Source organism: Triticum aestivum, chromosome 5D (genome assembly GCF_018294505.1).
Source record: "Triticum aestivum cultivar Chinese Spring chromosome 5D, IWGSC CS RefSeq v2.1, whole genome shotgun sequence".
Taxonomy (NCBI): domain Eukaryota; kingdom Viridiplantae; phylum Streptophyta; class Magnoliopsida; order Poales; family Poaceae; genus Triticum; species Triticum aestivum.
The window spans coordinates 567,500,672-567,517,749 of record NC_057808.1 but is presented as its reverse complement, the minus strand read 5'-3'; the positions used below and the strand labels follow the sequence as shown (position 1 = coordinate 567,517,749).

At 41.8% G+C, this 17,078-nt stretch overlaps 1 protein-coding gene and 1 long non-coding RNA gene across 2 annotated transcripts; both read left to right on the top strand.

Moving 5' to 3' along the window:
* The first annotated feature begins 341 nt into the window (after positions 1-341).
* LOC123126304 (uncharacterized) lies at positions 342-3,149 on the top strand. The gene is made up of 4 exons (XR_006461633.1): positions 342-730; positions 1,215-1,343; positions 1,487-1,531; positions 2,755-3,149. It is a non-coding gene; the product is annotated as an uncharacterized lncRNA (long non-coding RNA).
* Positions 3,150-8,440: 5,291 nt separating this feature from the next.
* Positions 8,441-15,515, top strand: LOC123123989 (putative disease resistance protein RGA3). Its single transcript, XM_044544679.1, has 5 exons — positions 8,441-8,833; positions 9,482-10,654; positions 12,847-13,749; positions 13,965-14,120; positions 14,259-15,515. Exons 1-5 carry the CDS (start codon positions 8,519-8,521, stop codon positions 14,880-14,882), a joined length of 3,171 nt encoding a protein of 1,056 aa, XP_044400614.1. The 5' UTR covers positions 8,441-8,518; the 3' UTR covers positions 14,883-15,515.
* Positions 15,516-17,078: the final 1,563 nt, after the last annotated feature.

The window sequence follows — 17,078 nt, the reverse complement described above, 5'->3', positions numbered from 1 at the left end:
TCTATATCCGGCAAGGTTTTCGCGCTGAGATTCAAACACTTGGATGAAAGTGACCCATGGTGAGTTGTGGTTGTGGCGTAGAAAGGCCTTGTGGATACAGGTTTTTATTCAGATTTTTTGAACGGGTGTGGCTATCGCTTTGGTTGGTTTAGCGTTTTTGTACTGCATGTGGGGTAGGCTGATGTGTTCGGTGTTCTTGCGTGCTTATTTTGCGTCGCTGTCACGTTGGAATTTGATGCTTTTACGTATTTGAATTGGTCATGCGTTTGTCTCCCGGCCGCTGTTGCCCAATCGATACGTCGCTTTCTTCTGTTCTTGCCGCTGTTGGTCAGTAGTCATGCCGCTTTCTGATTATCATCGGTGTCGCTTTGATCGTGCTTTGCGATTTGGGTGCCGATGGGCAGCGGCGTCTTCGTGGAGATATTTCGCTCGGTTTCTTCCTCCTCTCCGTTCTGTCCGCGTGTCCATCACCGCATCATGATTCCGTCTCGGAGCAGCAGCGGAGGCTATGTCCCGGCATCCTCTTTCCCAACCGTCGAGGAGGACTGCCGCGGCTCTTTCCATGGGGGCCTCCGAGATGTTGACCGGGTTCTTGCACCGGCGGCTGCCTGAGAGGGACGCCCAGAGATACATGGCCTTGAATTGGACCATCACCAGCATCTGATCCTCTTCGTGGTGGCCATGAGGTAGGGCGTCGTCGAGACCCAGTCCCGCAAGTTGCAGTTCACCTGTAAGCACGCACGATTCCCTTTGCCCCCTTCTTCCCTCTGTAGAATTTATTTTTCGATCAGGCTGCGATGTGGAAGCTCATCTTGAACTGAAATTGGTGTGTGACTGTAAGTCTGTAATGAACGAGGGTGAAGTTTGGAAGTAACAGTTTTGTATTATCTGCCGCTAGCTTTTGTTAGTTCCATGCCATGATTAGGTCTATCTTGATGTGCAAACTGCAAACTAGACAGCACAGTCTGTAGTATGGGGCGTGTATGCAGTCATCTAACTTTTGATTGATTGTACAAGTGTTGTCCTTTTATCCGTAAAACCCGCATTAAAAAGACAGATAAATCTGTATAATTTTTCCAGTACATACAGAACTCAACTTATTTCCTTTACAATTACAGAGCTAGCTGTACTTATTCCATGTTTTCTCGTGTAATTATCCAGTAAGTAAAATAATGTTTTATAAGAATAATAAACAGGCATTTATCATTGTGTAGGATTCGATTGGTTCTTTATTATTTTGTACACAAGCAGACACGTTCCCATGATGAAGTTGAGTATATATGCACAAGCCTCACCTTACGTGAGAGGAATTGTGTACCATATGGTGTGGATACGACTCAAGGGTTCGTTTTTTGAATCCCAGACTGATGTTTTACTCTGCCTTTCTTAGTTTATGGGAGTTATTTGATTCCATATAGACCTCACAATCGACTGTTGATTTTCTTTGCTTTGGAGCTTTTGACAAGGAATATTAATGTTTCAACAGGTCACTATATCTGTTGGTTATGTAAGTGCATATGGACTACAAAAGGTGAACTCACATCAGGTCTTTTGCTCTTCCCTGTTCTGCAGCTATTTTTCCAGGGTTTTTTTGGTAATGTTAACATCCATGAAATGGCAGCAAGATGCATGTTAATGGTAATCTTAACCACATATTTATTTTAGATTGTTAAGCTTTTGGTAAATGTTGTTCACCTCCTCCCCACTAATAGTGTGTTTTCTAGAGCTATATCAGTTAATACAAACCTGCAAATAAGTTATACGTGGACATGTATTTCGATGTACAAACTCCATCATATTAACTACTAATGTGACAATCCCTGAACTAATGCTGCCTTCATATACTGAAACTAACGGAAGGAAGTTGTCTTCAGTTTTTTCTCATACCACCGAAGTTTCTCAGCGTTCACAAGATGAGGATTGCTGGGGTGTGCCCTTTCAGCTGAATTTTTCACTACTAATGTAAAGTATTATACATCACATACAGAAGTGCAATAATGTAAAAAAACGCTTCTGCTGGTAGACTAAACATACACAAGTGCAATAATGCCTGCAAGGGCGTCAAGTAGATTAGAGGATCTACGTCCAAGAGTTTGCCATGTCTAGAAAGGCGTGCTTCAGGTTTCTAGGTAAAACTTTGTGTCTTTGTGTTTCCAATTACTACGCGGATGATGTATCTCTTGCCTTTTCAGTATTCATCGACACTTATATGACCGTATGATTGAACAAGAGTTCTAGATTATCTTTAATTTGTACCACTGTTTTTTTGCTCATTCTCTTGCATTTTTTCCTGTTTACACAGCTCCAACATCTCATGTGAAAAATAAGTATTATGTTGCAGCACCAATTAATTTTGTGGAGCTTTTACCTATCATTAGCACCATGGTTCAGCCTCTTGTGAATTTATCAACCTGCATTTATGGTTCAGCGGCACCCTTTCTCATCGCTTCATGTAAAGATCCGCTAGCTATAGTATGGATATTATCAAGTTACTGTCAGCTGTCCTTAGCTTTGCTTCCAACGGTTGAATGGAGGAAGGTGGAAGTAGTACTCTCACCTTCCTCTATTTCACAAGTTGTGATGTAACTGAATGTGCGATTGTTTTCCTTCTAATGCATTCTGTCTTACTGAACAAATATATTTTTTATATGATCACACATGTATCCTTTCTATGAACACAAATTCAAGTACATGATAGCATTGAATTTGTATTTTTTTTTTCTGCTGCTTAGTGGCGTTGGATCTGAACTGCAGCTTACTGAACCTGATGGAACGAAGCCGCTCTGGCAGAGCTGTAATGTTGTGGCTGTTTTGAGATTCATAGGTCTAAGGAGGATAGATGAGGAGGGAAAGGATTTCGAGCTGTGAGTTGCAACACTCAACCGTAGCAAAACCATTTGTAGTTTCAGTGTAAGACTGAATTCTGATGATGCTTAGCTCTATTGAAGCCTTAAAAAGGGGAAAAGGGTTATAGATCTATTGAGATTTGAGCTTTTCTTATTAAAAAAAAAAGATGTGTTCCAAAACTGTTCCGAGTTCCTAGAGAACTCTCCGAGAGCTACTCATTTTGCTTTTGGTGTTTCGCTGTGACTATCACTGTACTACCAATATAAATTCAAATTGGATCTGATTATTGTTTATCTCAAGTTAACCAAAGACATTCTACTTCTGTTGCGTGATGCTATTCTAATCTATATAATGTTGTAAGACAATTCGTACTGTAGGTACACTGCCATTTCTTCAGTTTGGTTTCTGGTCCATCGTTAGTTTGAGTAGATGAAACAAAACAAATAAGATACAACTGAAGAAGATAACAGTCGTCATGGACGCAAGAGAACAATAGACCAATGTTCTATTTTCTTCCCTCATCAACCCATCGCTGACCGTCTATATACCCACCAATGAATATAATGCGTTTAATCTAGGTGTCGGCATGTACTTTCTTCTAAGGCACACCACGCGTGGTAATAATAAATGTATTGCATCTAAGCTTGACGTCTCCTTTTGTAATTACAACATATCTATGTAGTTCTCTCATTTTAAATTGAAATTCATTAGATAAAACAAAGACAACATATATGCACACCACATATCAACAGGGCGTGCGGCAGGCTATCTATCCAAGACTTGCCTTTTATAGTTACAACATAGGCTTTCATTTGAAGTTCAAACTCACCAGACAAGATAAATGCAGCATATATACATATTGCAACTTTGCTTGGACAAGGGCTCTCTCTCCTCGGAGAGGGCAAGGCCCTACAAATTCAATATCAATTTTTTAAATCTTGACTCGAAATCAAACTTTGCTTCACTTTACTAATTATTGTAAGGGTTTTGCTCTACCCTAAGTTAGGGCATGGATTCTAGACCTTTAATTATGTGCATATTATACATATTTTATTAGTGAAATCAAAAGGCCTAAAAATACATGCCTGACTTACAAACCAAATGCTGACCAAGGCTTTCAACTGTGAAGCCCTCTGACTTAAATTAGATTCAAGATTTTCTACTGGTTTTTTTTCTCTCAAGGAATTTGCTTGTTCTATGTTCTTGATGGTAGTGGTACTTAGCAATGTGGCATGTGATAGAACAAGATAGTTTGGCATTGTTACCGCATAAAGCTTCATGTACTCCCTCCGTAAACTAATATAAGAGCGTTTAGATTACTACTTTAATGATCTAAACGCTCTTATATTAGTTTAGTACATATTTACATGGGCTATGAGGAATTCTTGTGTTTTCAGTCCTGTAGGTTTCCACATATCATGACATATAACTCCTACTCTTTTTCCATCATATTCCTAAGTTTGTAAAATCCTATTAACTAAAGAAGCCCTAAAAATGACAAGAACAAGGGCACTGGTTAATACAAAAGATTCCTTACCTTACCTTTCATTATCAACCATCGTGGAACCTGAACCCATGCAACGAAAGGCAAACAGAACTATATACATAACCAGGATGGGATGAAAAAGATTTACATCAAGCATGCATGGAGTGGTGACCAGTGAGCATGGTGAGCCGTGGTTCCTAGAAAAAGGAATGCACAACACGGCTGGGGAATTTGACCGGTTGAAGTGTAAAAATAGCACTTCAAATGCACGAACAAGTTCAATCCTTGACCAATGGACCTAGGCACGCCAAAAACCTACAGTCAGTCAACCAGCTAGTAATAACTAATCATGATCATAATAACAAATTAGCATGATAATCATGATCAACATCATCGGCATATTAATATAAAAACTGTTGCATCATACCATCACCAACGACACTAGCTAATAATCATCATAGTAATTACCACCAACACTATTTAATCATCATACTCATAGTGTACTATCTAATCACCATCAACACTAACTAATAGTAATAATCATCATGGTCATTACCACCAGCTATTTAATCATCATAGTCATAGTGTAGCACATCATCATCTTCAAACTCATTCTAGCTAGCTAATCACTCATGCTACTCTCTCTCAGGTAAAATAGCATAAAACATGTGTAGCACTCTGCTTCATCATATTGGAGAATGCAGATGAATCTATCTCCTAATTGTGGGCGGCGCTTCTGATTGCTACCCCCTAGTACTTCTCTGCTATGATCCTTCACAATTTTGCTCCGGTCTTTAACTATTAAGACTTGCTCGCATTGAGAAATCATGAATGCACTCATGTGCAATGCAGGATATCTTTGCCGTAAGCTAACCATTGTCATGCGACCTTTAGGCTCGATCCAACGAGGCACAACATTCATCGTGAGTCCCTGTTGAAGAACATCATAGTAACATACTTAGCAACGAAGTTTAGCTTAAAAATAATGTATGCAAAAGATGCACTGAGGACAAATAGTAAAAATCTTACCATCTTTCCTAAATAGATGTGACCGTAGTTCAACACGCATACTGGTGGTCGCACGTATTGAGTACTAATATTTCGAAGTCCAGGAAAATAACCTGTATTGACAGTATCAAGATCCTCAAGCCATAAAACATAATGACCTATCTCCTCGCAGTTTAGTTCAGCTCCGGGACAGTAGTAGGTGATGTTCTACCAAACTCTCAACATGTTTGATTGAATGGAAATAAGTTGTCAATAGAAATTAGTTGCCAAGTATTTTTAAATAAACAATATAAATTACTTAGTAAATATGGTTGAGAAACTCACATAATGGTAGAACTGGAGGCGTCTGCACATCGACCCAGATGTCGATATTACCTTCAATTTCATCTTCCGGACGAATATCAAAGGTGATAAGCATATTAGGCTCAAATGCATAAGGCTTGCATAGTGTTCCCCATTTTTTGCATTCAAAATAAGAGTAGGTGTCTGCATTGTATAATTTTATGGCAAAAGTATAACCATGCTCGGTCCTCAAGTGAACTCTCTTTACCTCCATACTGTCCATAGTACTGAAACCAATGTTATCCAAGACATAAATTCTTGCATGTCAGGGGATACGCTAGTAGAATTGTAAAAAATTAAAATTATAAGTTGAAGCAAAAGAAGCAGAAGTCATGCTTAATTACGAAAAAAGGCTTGTCGTTGTGACTTACTGTATCCACTTCGAAGGTCTCATCCAGGTAGGTGAGGCTTGTCGCACAGGCCGCACTCGTCTTCACAGTATTCAAACATAATGAATTCCCTTTCGTCGTCAGACATTTCCTATGTTCATAGTTGAAACATTTAAAATCGATCGAAGGCAACTACTAGGAAACTCAACACACAGATCACTATTACTCAATATGCAACGGGTTGACTTTAGGTCTGTCGAGTCTTCCTTCCTAAACTCTTATCTCACGTATATGGTGGACACTCCTCACCTTTTTTCGACCGTCGATGATGGTCGCTACTCCTCCTTCCCCTAGTGCATAACAAATATCTAGCACAAGGAGAAGAAGGAGAAGCGACCCCCACGACAACAGTCGGCATTCTTCTTCTCTCATATATGGTGGACACTCCCTCACTGATTTTTCGACCGTCGATGATGGTCGCTACTCCTTCTTCCCCTAGTGCATAACAAAGTTCTAGCGCAAAGAGAAGAAGGAGAAGCGACTCCACGACAACAGTCGGCATTCTTTTTCTCTCATATATGGTGGAGACTCTCCCTCACAGATTTTTTACTATCATGTATGGAACCCCGACAGACTTAAAAGTCAACTTGAAATGTTGTTTAATTCTCTTTCTAGCAAATCCAGGGCACTCGATATTTCCTACATATTCTAGCAAATCCGGCATGACCTTTGCTAGAAAGGACATATCGAGCGCCCGAAATTTGCCAGAATGAAAATGAATCAACACTCCGGCAAAACATAGGTCACTTGGAGGTGTTTGCCTGGTCATCACATTGTCACAGCTACTCATCTACTACTCTACTACATCTATCAAAACATCTACATCATCATCGACATGGGGACTTGGCTGGTCTCACCTCGAGGTCGGAGGGGGTCGGTGACGGGAACGACGGGGACGGGATGATGCAGGGGCTCCTTGATTTCTACAAAAACAAAATATAAACAAAAACATTATTAGGACTTAGTGAAATCATATGTCTAAAACAGAAACCAAATTTGTAACCCTAAAAATTGAAAAGACCTATACATTTACTAAAAATACCCTAGTTCTAACCCTAACATCTATCCATCCATCCATCTATCTATATATCCATCAATATATCCATCCATCCATTTGTCTATCTATGCAATATATCAAAAATACAATAGTTCTAACCATCTATCTATTCATCTATCTATCTATCTATCCATTCATCTATCTATCCATCTGTGTATGCATGCAATGCAGGAGGGATCGGAGGAAGGGAGGGAGAGAGGGATGTAGGTAGAGGGGGAGGGGGAGGGAGAAGTGAGGGAGAAGGGATGGAGGGAGAGGCGGCAGCGGAATATGGAGGGAGAGGGGGAGGTCGGAGGGAGGGAGGGAGAAGTAAGGGATGGAAGGAGAAGGGAGGGAGGCGGCATACCGGGCGGCGGCAGGACTCTTGACCTTCAAGTTCTTGTCGGTGGTGGCGTCAATGCCGATGTGATCTTGCCGGAGATGGTAGCTTGAGCATCTTCTTGAAGATGAGGAAGATCGCTTGTAGGAAGAGTGTGTGGGAAGATAGTGAGTGTTCGGGCGGGCGCGCGTGGGAGGATAAGGTATCAATAACAGTAGCGCTGGCTGCCCGCCCGGCGCTACTGCTAAGTCCTTAGTAGTAGCGCTGGTCTCAGACAACCGCTACTACTATGTGTAGCCCCCGCCGGTGGCCATGTGACCACTTAGCAGTAGCACTGCCTGCTGGCCCAGCGCTATTAATACTTTGTTAGCTGTAGCGCTTTCTGCCGCCCAGCGCTACTACTAAGTATCAGTAGCGCTGGCAACGTAACCAGCGCTACCACTGATGTCCTACCTATAAGCATTTCCCTAGTAGTGATGTTTACTCCCTCTGTCCCTAAATATAAGTCTTTGTAGACATTTTAATATGAACTATATACGGATATATATAGACATAGTTTAGAGTGTAGATTCACTCATTTTAACATGAACTATATATGGAGGAACTATATGCGGTTTGGCTGTTTTCGGGGCTGGACTCTATTGTGAACTTATGTAAGGCTGAGAAGCCTCCTTGAGTAATGAAATCTCTCTTCCCCGCAAAATAAATAAATAAATAAAATTAGTGATGAGTACGAGGTTTGTACTTATTTGTTCTTTTAGGACAAGAATTGGTGTATCTACACTAACTTTTTTTACTTTGTGCATTCACTAGGACGGACCGAGGTGCTTCTAGTCAGCGAAGTCTCACCCCGAAAAATAGCAGGACGGTAGTATTTAATTACTTTGCTGCTGGTACAGTGCTACCTAAGACAGTAAAGTTGGCGCCGAATAAATGCTTGGCGATCTGTTGCGAGCCTCCTCAGCATTATTGATGTGAGCTCCTCTGCGTTTACCCACGAAGCCTTCTTGCAGATCCCACCTAGAGTCTCGTCGGAGCGAGAGTGAGAGCGCGCGCTTGGCTGGGGAGCCATGGCCATGAGCGGGCTCGGCGGTGTGATTGCGGGCGCCGTGGGGAAGCAGATCGTGAGCAAGCTCGGTGAATACGCCGCGTCGGAGGTTAGTCTGCAGTGGAGGTACAGGGAGGAGGTGCTGGAGTTGGGGGAGAAGATGAAAGATGTGGAGGCCGTGCTGGGCGACGCCGACGAGAGGTCGCGCCGACAAGGGCGGCAAGGTGGCAGGGTGTACGAGCGGTGGCTCGCCAAGTTCAAGCGCGTGGCGTACGACGTGGAGGACGTGCTCGACGAGCTGGACGCCAATGAGCTCATCAGCAAGACCCAATCCAAGGTAACGACAGTGCTCTCCTCTACTTTCCCCTCTCCCGTCTCCGCCACCGTACGCCGCTCCGGCGGCTTCAGCACCTCTGAAGAGAAGGTGTCGCTCCCCTGTTCATCTTCTTCAGTTATCCAACGACCGCAACTAGCGACTCGTCTCAACGGACGGCTGGGATCTCGCCATACCCTTTCTCCACGAGCAGTTAATTGCATTCCTTGTGAATCTTGTCTGGATCCTTCATTGCGGCGGCAGCACGGATCCCCGATCCCAGCACCATCTCGCCGGCGCGGCGCTCGTGCTGGCGGCGGATTTACGAGTAAGATGGGTGGGTGTCTTGAGGATGCCAGTTTCAGAGCAAGAATGCATCGGCGGCGCCTCTCTTAATTCGGCGGTCTGTGCTGTGCAGAGGCCTCCAGAGACTAATCTCTAGTAATTTTCCGCCATGTATTGTCCTCTCGTACATTAGCCTCTGCCTGTGTCACATTGGATTTGATTGATAATCACACGCAGAAAAAAACAAAAACAAAAAACTAACCCATCTCCATTGGTCCAAACACGATACGATATTTGCCTGAGTATCGTATCGTGTTTGGACCAAATGTCTCTGTATATCTGTTTATATATGCTATAGCCCATCTCCATTTTCTTTTATTTTTACAGGTCAGCTTCTGGTTTTCCAGACACAACCAACTCCTGCAGCGAGTAACCATGCCACACAAGATGAAGAAGGTGATGAACAAGATTGACAAAATTAAAGAGGAGGGCAGTAGTGAGCTCAATCTTGTGCCTCGAGAAGCAAGGGGGCAAGGGAACAGAAACAATGAAACTTTTGCAGCCAACTGGAATGGTGATGGCATCAAAACTGGAATGGCGGGGAGGGTTATCGAGAAGGAGAAGATAATCAGCCTGCTGCTCACAAGTGAAGAAGCTGACCGGAATATCTCCATCATTCCAGTTGTTGGCCTTGGTGGCATAGGCAAGACAACATTGGTTGAATCGGTTCTTGCAGACAAGAGGGTCAACGTCTTTGATGTCTCAGTCTGGGTTCATGTGTCGAAGCAGTTTGATTTGAGCAAAATTGGGAGGGCCATCCTGAAAAGCTTGAATAGCAACATCAACAACCTTAGCGATTGTACTATGCAGTTTCTGTCTGATAATCTGACCAAAGAACTTGCTACTAGAAGATACTTGATTGTCCTGGATGATCTATGTGAGGAAGATGGAAATAACCTTGAAGAGTTGAAGATGTTACAGCATGGCCGCAAGGGTAGCCGCATTATTGTAACTACCCGAAACCAAAGCGTGGTGCAATGCTTGCGCACTGGTTTTCTTGCAAATCAGTGGAAAATTTGTCCAATTCCTGAGTCTGAAGTCATCAATCTGGATGTTTTAAACCCTGATGACTGTTGGGAATTGATGAAGCAAAGGGCATTTGGGCCTGGTGATGACCAAAGTAGCTTGGAAGAAATCGGAAAGCAGATTGCAGGCAAGTGTGGGGGTTTACCACTTGTTGCAAACGCTCTTGGGCAAGTAATGTCAGAGAGAAAGAACGTCGGGGCATGGGAAGATATAAGAGACACCAAGGTTGATTTGGGTTTGAGAGATCAGAAAGAAACATTAGAGAGGCTAATGCTGAGCTATTACCACATGGAGCCAGAATTCAAAATGTGTTTCACATACTTGGCAACCTTCCCCAAGGGCTTTGTCATGCACAGGAATCGTCTAATCCAGCAATGGAATGCACTTGGATACATTAATTCAAGGCACGATGGTCAAAGGTGCATCAACTACCTTCTGGGGATGTCCTTTCTTCGGATTCCAGGTTCCACTTCGGTTAGTACCTATAGACACCATTTCTCTTTTTAGTATTATGTTCTTTTCTACTTATTTATACTCTCTTATGGTTCTAGATTACGCCCTACACTTTGATTTTTAATTTATGTTAATAATTTTGAATCAGACATGTTACATAAACTTGTTAGATCCTTTGCTATAGATCTATCCAATAATATCAAATATTAATCCTAGTTAGAGCCACCACCTGTGCATGGTTGTTATTCTTTTCTCGTGAGAATTTGTGGCATTCCTTTAGCAAGCCGCCACTTTTTTTGGAAAAGGAAGATAAATTTCTCTAGGTGCAACCGCCTATATGTGTATTCATTTAATCATTACGGAAAACAGGCTTTTGGGCTCTAGCTTAATTTAGTAGAGTATCAAGCCACATGATGTCATTTGCTAGAGCTACCAACTTAACATTACAACACCGCAATTTTGTTGTAAAGTTCATGCACTGATTATATAGAAACAAAGAAAATTGCAGCACATTCGGTGGTGTGTGACCATGAGCAGTTCCTACACTCTGCCCATGGCGTTCCAGTCAAGAGTGCATTCACACCTAAAAATTTCCACATCTGGTAGTATCAGTTTAAACCTGGTCTAAAGCTCTAGTCACCCAGAGATAGAGTTAGGCGACCCGGTGTCACCCAGGGAGCAACACAGGAGTGGTTCCTTCAATAATCATTCATCTTCATAATTTGTAGTTAGTAATCAAGGTATGCATAGTTTCACTTAATGAACTGGTTAACAAAGAATTCAAACTTGACATCCAGAGAAATTATTAAAATCCACAAGACATATCTAGACAAATATTTATGAAAACAATTCCTCATATATAGCATATGCTTAATTATCCAAATTTTGATGGCATAAAAACGACTTATGAAAATCCATGGTTTCTAGTAAAAATATTGTGTAAGAAAATTGTTCTATATAAGGGCTCCATTGATTTTGAGGAATTTTTGATTTTACTGGACAAGCTTAATGTTTTCTCTTAAGCCCATTTTAACATTTCATATTATCAAGGGATTTTACATTTCTCTTTGCAGTACGATATTGTAGTAGTTACCTCTGCAGGTTAGTCCAAGTCCGTTGCATTTCAAAGCTCCTTCAGAACTTGTCATGCATGATTTAGTCCATGATCTTGCATCAATTATTGTTGTTGATGAATTTACTGATCTGGATGCATTATTGAGGAATTTATTGTTGTTGCATCAATTATTGCTGTTGCATACTAAGTTGAGGCAATAAAGAAGAACACCGGAGATGATGCGTGCCCGTGGCCATCAACAAGCGTCTACGTAGGCGTTTTACAAGAGAAATCAGCGATCTGATTGTTGCGTACTTGCGTACGTGTCACGTGCTTGTGTATCCGGCCGGCGGCGAGTCTACTAGCGTAGCTTTTCTAGGTCGCTGTCTACGTCCGGTACAGGTCGGCTTGGAGCAACTTCGTTTCATCGTGCGTCGCCGGCCGAAAAGTATTGGTCGGCGTGGACTGCGCCATGGCGAGGAAGGAACCTGCTGTGATTGATAAACATTAGAGTACCCAAAATGCCCTAACTAGTCAATATACTACCAAAAATCTGTTGTAGTATTGGCTTATCTGGACCCTCCAAGCCACAGAAATTAACGGCCCAAATTAATTTGATGTACCGTAAAAGGTCTCTTAATATATCCATTTCTAAATTGAAATTTATTATTAGTACTGATAACTTTAATTTTTTTACTTTACTAGATCAGTTTTTTTTACTATGTTAACTACAGTTAGGCGCCCCGTTGCCAGCCAGGAGGGGTTCCTTTAATAATCACTCATCTTTATAATTTGTACTTAGTAAGGAAGTTAAATATCGTTTGGAGTTAGTTGAAACTTGTTGAACTAGTTAGTAAACAAGTCAACTTGACATCCAAAGAAATTCTAAAATTCTAAAATATATCTAGAGAAATATGTATGTAAATCCATTCCTCATATACATCATGTAATTTATTAGCTTTACATGCTAAAAACAATTTATGAAAATCCATGGTTCCTAGTAAAAAAATGTGTAGGCAAATTGTTTTGTATAAGGGCTCCACAGATTTTGAGGAAGTTGCAATTTTACTGAACTGGTTTAACATTTTAACATTCCCTATTCTCAACTGATTTTACATTTCTCTTTGCAATACTATTTTGATAGTAGTTTCCTCTGCAGGTTAATCCAAGTCCATTGCATTTCAAAGCTCCTACAGAACTCGTCATGCATGATTTGGTGCATGATCTTGCATCAATAATTGTTCTTGATGAGTTCATTGATCTGGATGCTACCAAGAGCGCCAGCTGGAACAAAGCTCGCTACTGCCGACATGCACAGTTAACCAACTTCAAGAATGATCCCGAGGTTTTCAAATATATTCCAGGCAAGCTTAGATCCCTCCAATTTAGGGATTTGGGGGGACGCCAACTCCCTAAAAAGGCATTTTCTCGGTCCAAGTACATACGTGTCTTGGACCTAAGTGGACATTCAGCTAATGGCCAATCTGCTCCAAGTAGTGTGGTGCTGCCATCTTCCATTAATCAATTGAAACTAATTAGGTATCTTGATGCCACATGCTTGCCAATAACATCACTTCCTAAGTATTTTCATGCACTTCAAAACATGGAAACTCTTATTCTGTCCAATTGCTTTCTTGAAACCTTGCCTGACAGTATTTGTCGCCTCACCAAACTTTGCTATTTGGACCTATCTGGCAGTAGCGGCCTCGGTAAGCTACTTGCATCACTAGGGGAGCTCTCTCAACTCTTTTTCCTTAATCTATCCGGGTGTTCTATACTCCAACAGTTGCCTGAATCAATCTGTGAGCTTACATGTTTACATCACCTGGACATGTCAGATTGTTGTGCTCTTCAAAAGTTGCCTGATAAATTTGGTGGCCTTCTTAAACTCTCATTCTTAAACTTGTCAGGATGTTCGAAGCTCACCAAACTACCTGACAATGTAAGCTTTCCGTGTTTAGAGCATCTGAACCTATCTAGTTGCCATGAGCTAGAAAACCTGCCAATTGATTTCGGCCACCTTCAGAAGCTTGAGTTCATGAACCTCTCTGGTTGCTACAAGGTTCCACTGCTACCAGTATCATTTTGCAACTTAATCATTTGAAATACCAAGATCTTTCGGATTGTCATAACCTCAAAAGACTCCCTGAATGTTTTGGTCGCCTCTTTGAGCTTGAATATTTGAACCTAACAAGTTGTGCTAAGCTTCGACTATTGCCCGAGTCAATATGCAAGTTGTTTAAGCTGAGGTGTCTCTATCTGTCATACTGTCTGAAGCTTAGGGAGCTCCCCTCCTCATTTGGTGACCTTAAGCTTCAAATACTGCACATGAATGGCCTTAGAGATATGGATGACTGCCCTGATAGCATTGGTGACATGACTAGTCTCACCCAGTTTGTGACTTGTAATGCAACTTCTGGTTTGCTTGATGAGGTTAAAGAAATTGGAAGGCGTCTAAATCTTGTGGGAAAAGTAGTGCATCGTGTACATGAGATAAAGAGTGGAGAATGTAGCAGTATAGTGGATCTTGTGGGATTGGCTTGTTCAGAGCTGATACTTAAAGACCTTTAGAATGTCAAGCGTCCAGAAGATGCAGACAGTTTCAAACTGCGTGATAAATCAGATATCCGAGCACTAAAACTTTGCTGGGAAAATGAAGGAGGTGAATCTGTGCTGGACAGGCTCGTTCCTCCTCGGACTCTTGAAAACTTTGAGCTAGTTGGGTATAGGAGCAATGAATTCCCTGATTGGATGTTTGACATCTCGTCCTACCTGCCTTTTCTCAGTGAACTGACTCTTTATGGTTTGGAAGAATGTGATAGTCTTCCTCCATTCGTGGCACTGCCGAATTTAAGAAGCATATCTCTATACAACATTCCCAAGATTAGAAAAATTGGCAAGGAATTCTATGGAGAGGGCAGACCTTGTATGAAACTAAGAGTACTGCGATTGGAGTTGATGGAGAATTTGGAGGAATGGTGGACAACAGAGTCAAGTAAAGAAAATGAAGAGTTTCTAATCCCTAATTTGCATTATTTGGAGGTAGTGAACTGCCAAAAGCTGAAGTTCCTGCCATATCCCCCAAGAAGTATGTTTTGGTTTTTGAGCAACAACGAGACAGTTTTGCCTGAACGAGGATTTGGAAAGCTCTTGTCTTCCATTCTTTCCTTCTACGATGGTTCTAGAGAGTTGTAGTTTCTCTGAAGACAAGTGGGAGAGACTTCAACACTTTCCCACCCTTGAGATATTTCAGTTAACATCCGTCAGTGGCTTGAGGACTTTGCCAGAGGTCATACGATGCTTCAGCTCTCTCACTGTACTACATTTATCTATGTTGAAGGACCTGGAGACACTGCCAGTATGGTTGGGCCACCTATGTTCTCTAGAAAAAATTGTAGTCTGTGATTGCCCTAGCGTGACATCCTTACCTGAAAGCATGAAAACATGGATGTTGTTAGAGTGCAAAGGCCTGGAGACATTACCTGAATGGTTGGGATAGCTGACTTCTCTAGGAGAACTTAAGATCAATGATTGCCTCAACCTGACATCTTTGCCTGAAAGCATGAAGAACCTCACCGCTCTTAAAATACTGAAGTTGACAGATTGCGAAGCCTAGCGACATTACCTGAATGGTTGGGACAGCTGACTTCTCTAGAAGCACTTAGTATCAAAGATTTGCCCCAACCTGCCATCTTTACCCGAAAGCATCAAAAAGCTCACCGCTCTTAAAATAATACTCTTGTCAGAGTGCAAAGGCCTGGAGACAGTACCTAAATATTTGGGACAGTTGACTTCTTTGGAAGTACTTTTCATTGGCAGTTGCCCCAACCTGACATGACTTCTTTAGAACAAATTTTTATCAAAGATTGCCCCAACCTGACATATTTGTCTGGAAGTATACGGAATCTCTGTGCTTTGAAGCAACTCGATATTGAGGGATGTCCAAGTCTGGCTGCGAGGTGCCAAGGGGAGGATGCCGACAAGATTTGTAACATCCCCAGAGTCGAATTCAGCTGAGTTGTTGTACGATATTGGTGGTCTCTTATGCATAGCTCAATCTCTGACGGCATCGTAGCCCAGCCACCTGAACATCTTTTCTCCCAGTGGCTACATACTCCATACTTGCGTTGGAGGCTGTCCTGTTGGCCCCAGCTGCTGCAGAGGACGTAAGCGGAATTACCACTTTTTTCTTCTTCTTTGTATACAATTTTCTTATAAGATGCATGCAGCCTTAGTCGTAGCTAATCTTGTCAACTGTAAGAAATATAGAACTTTGCATCAAAGAAGTAATTAAAGGGACTTGGAATGACTGATCAGTACAACTTCTTATTGATTCCCTTCTCTATTTCTACTGCTTACTTGACTTGAAAAAAGAAATCTTTTCAAGCATACAAATTTCATTGTGCCATTACATCTAGCTGACATCTACCTGACTTGGTTAATCATACATGTAGGTTTGCGTTTGCACAAGATGGATTTCACAATGTGAAAAACGAGGCAGTGCACAAGGAAGAGGGTCAATTCTCTCCAGGGAGCAGTTTCTTTCAGACAAATCTCACTGGGATTCTCAAGGAACATATCTTGATGTCAGAAGAGCTCTGGAGTAACTGACTAATGTTGTTCTATTCTAGTGATTGTCAATACTCACTGGTGTGGTTGAGGAAGGAATTGAACGCCATGGTTCTTCTGCCCGAGGAGGGCTCCGAGCCTTCTATATATTTACCGCCAGCTTCAAGGCCACGACACCGTAAGGTTATTCGTCGTCTGCTCATTCTTTCATATATGTAATGTAATTTTTCGTTTGCGTCACTGCTCTTACTTTCTATGCCTGCTAATGTGGCTACTGTCTTCCAGAGAGGAGAGGAGCGCATATGTTGTGTCTGGCTGTGCAAACTGCAAAATACTATCGGGTGTGCTGGCTGGTTGGTTGATGTGTTAGTACTCTTCAAGATTTTGTCCTGCTGAATTGGGAGCAGTATTCATCTGGTTTTGTAAAGTCATCTACTGTATAAGATTGTCCATGTTTCATGAGTTGTTTATTTCCATGCAGCAGGCCGCAGCAATAGGATAGCTCTGTTTCTTTTTTTGTTTGTTCCCGTTTAGAATCCCGTGCGTGCAGGCCGCTGCTCAATTCTTGGTACAGGTCCTTGTGTTTTGGTTCATGAGTAGTATTCATGCTGTTTTTGGTTCAATCTTCCATTATGTATTGAGAACGGCATGTCCTTGTATTTGTGCCTCTTTTGTTTGAGATGACAGTATGGATTAATACAGGGCTTTCCACCTCTCTGTCTTTTCAAATTATGCTCAAGCAGCAGCTAATTTTCATTGTGAGCTGTTTGATGGGCGTGCTGATCTATATTAGGTTTGCTGTACTAGTATAATTAACTACTT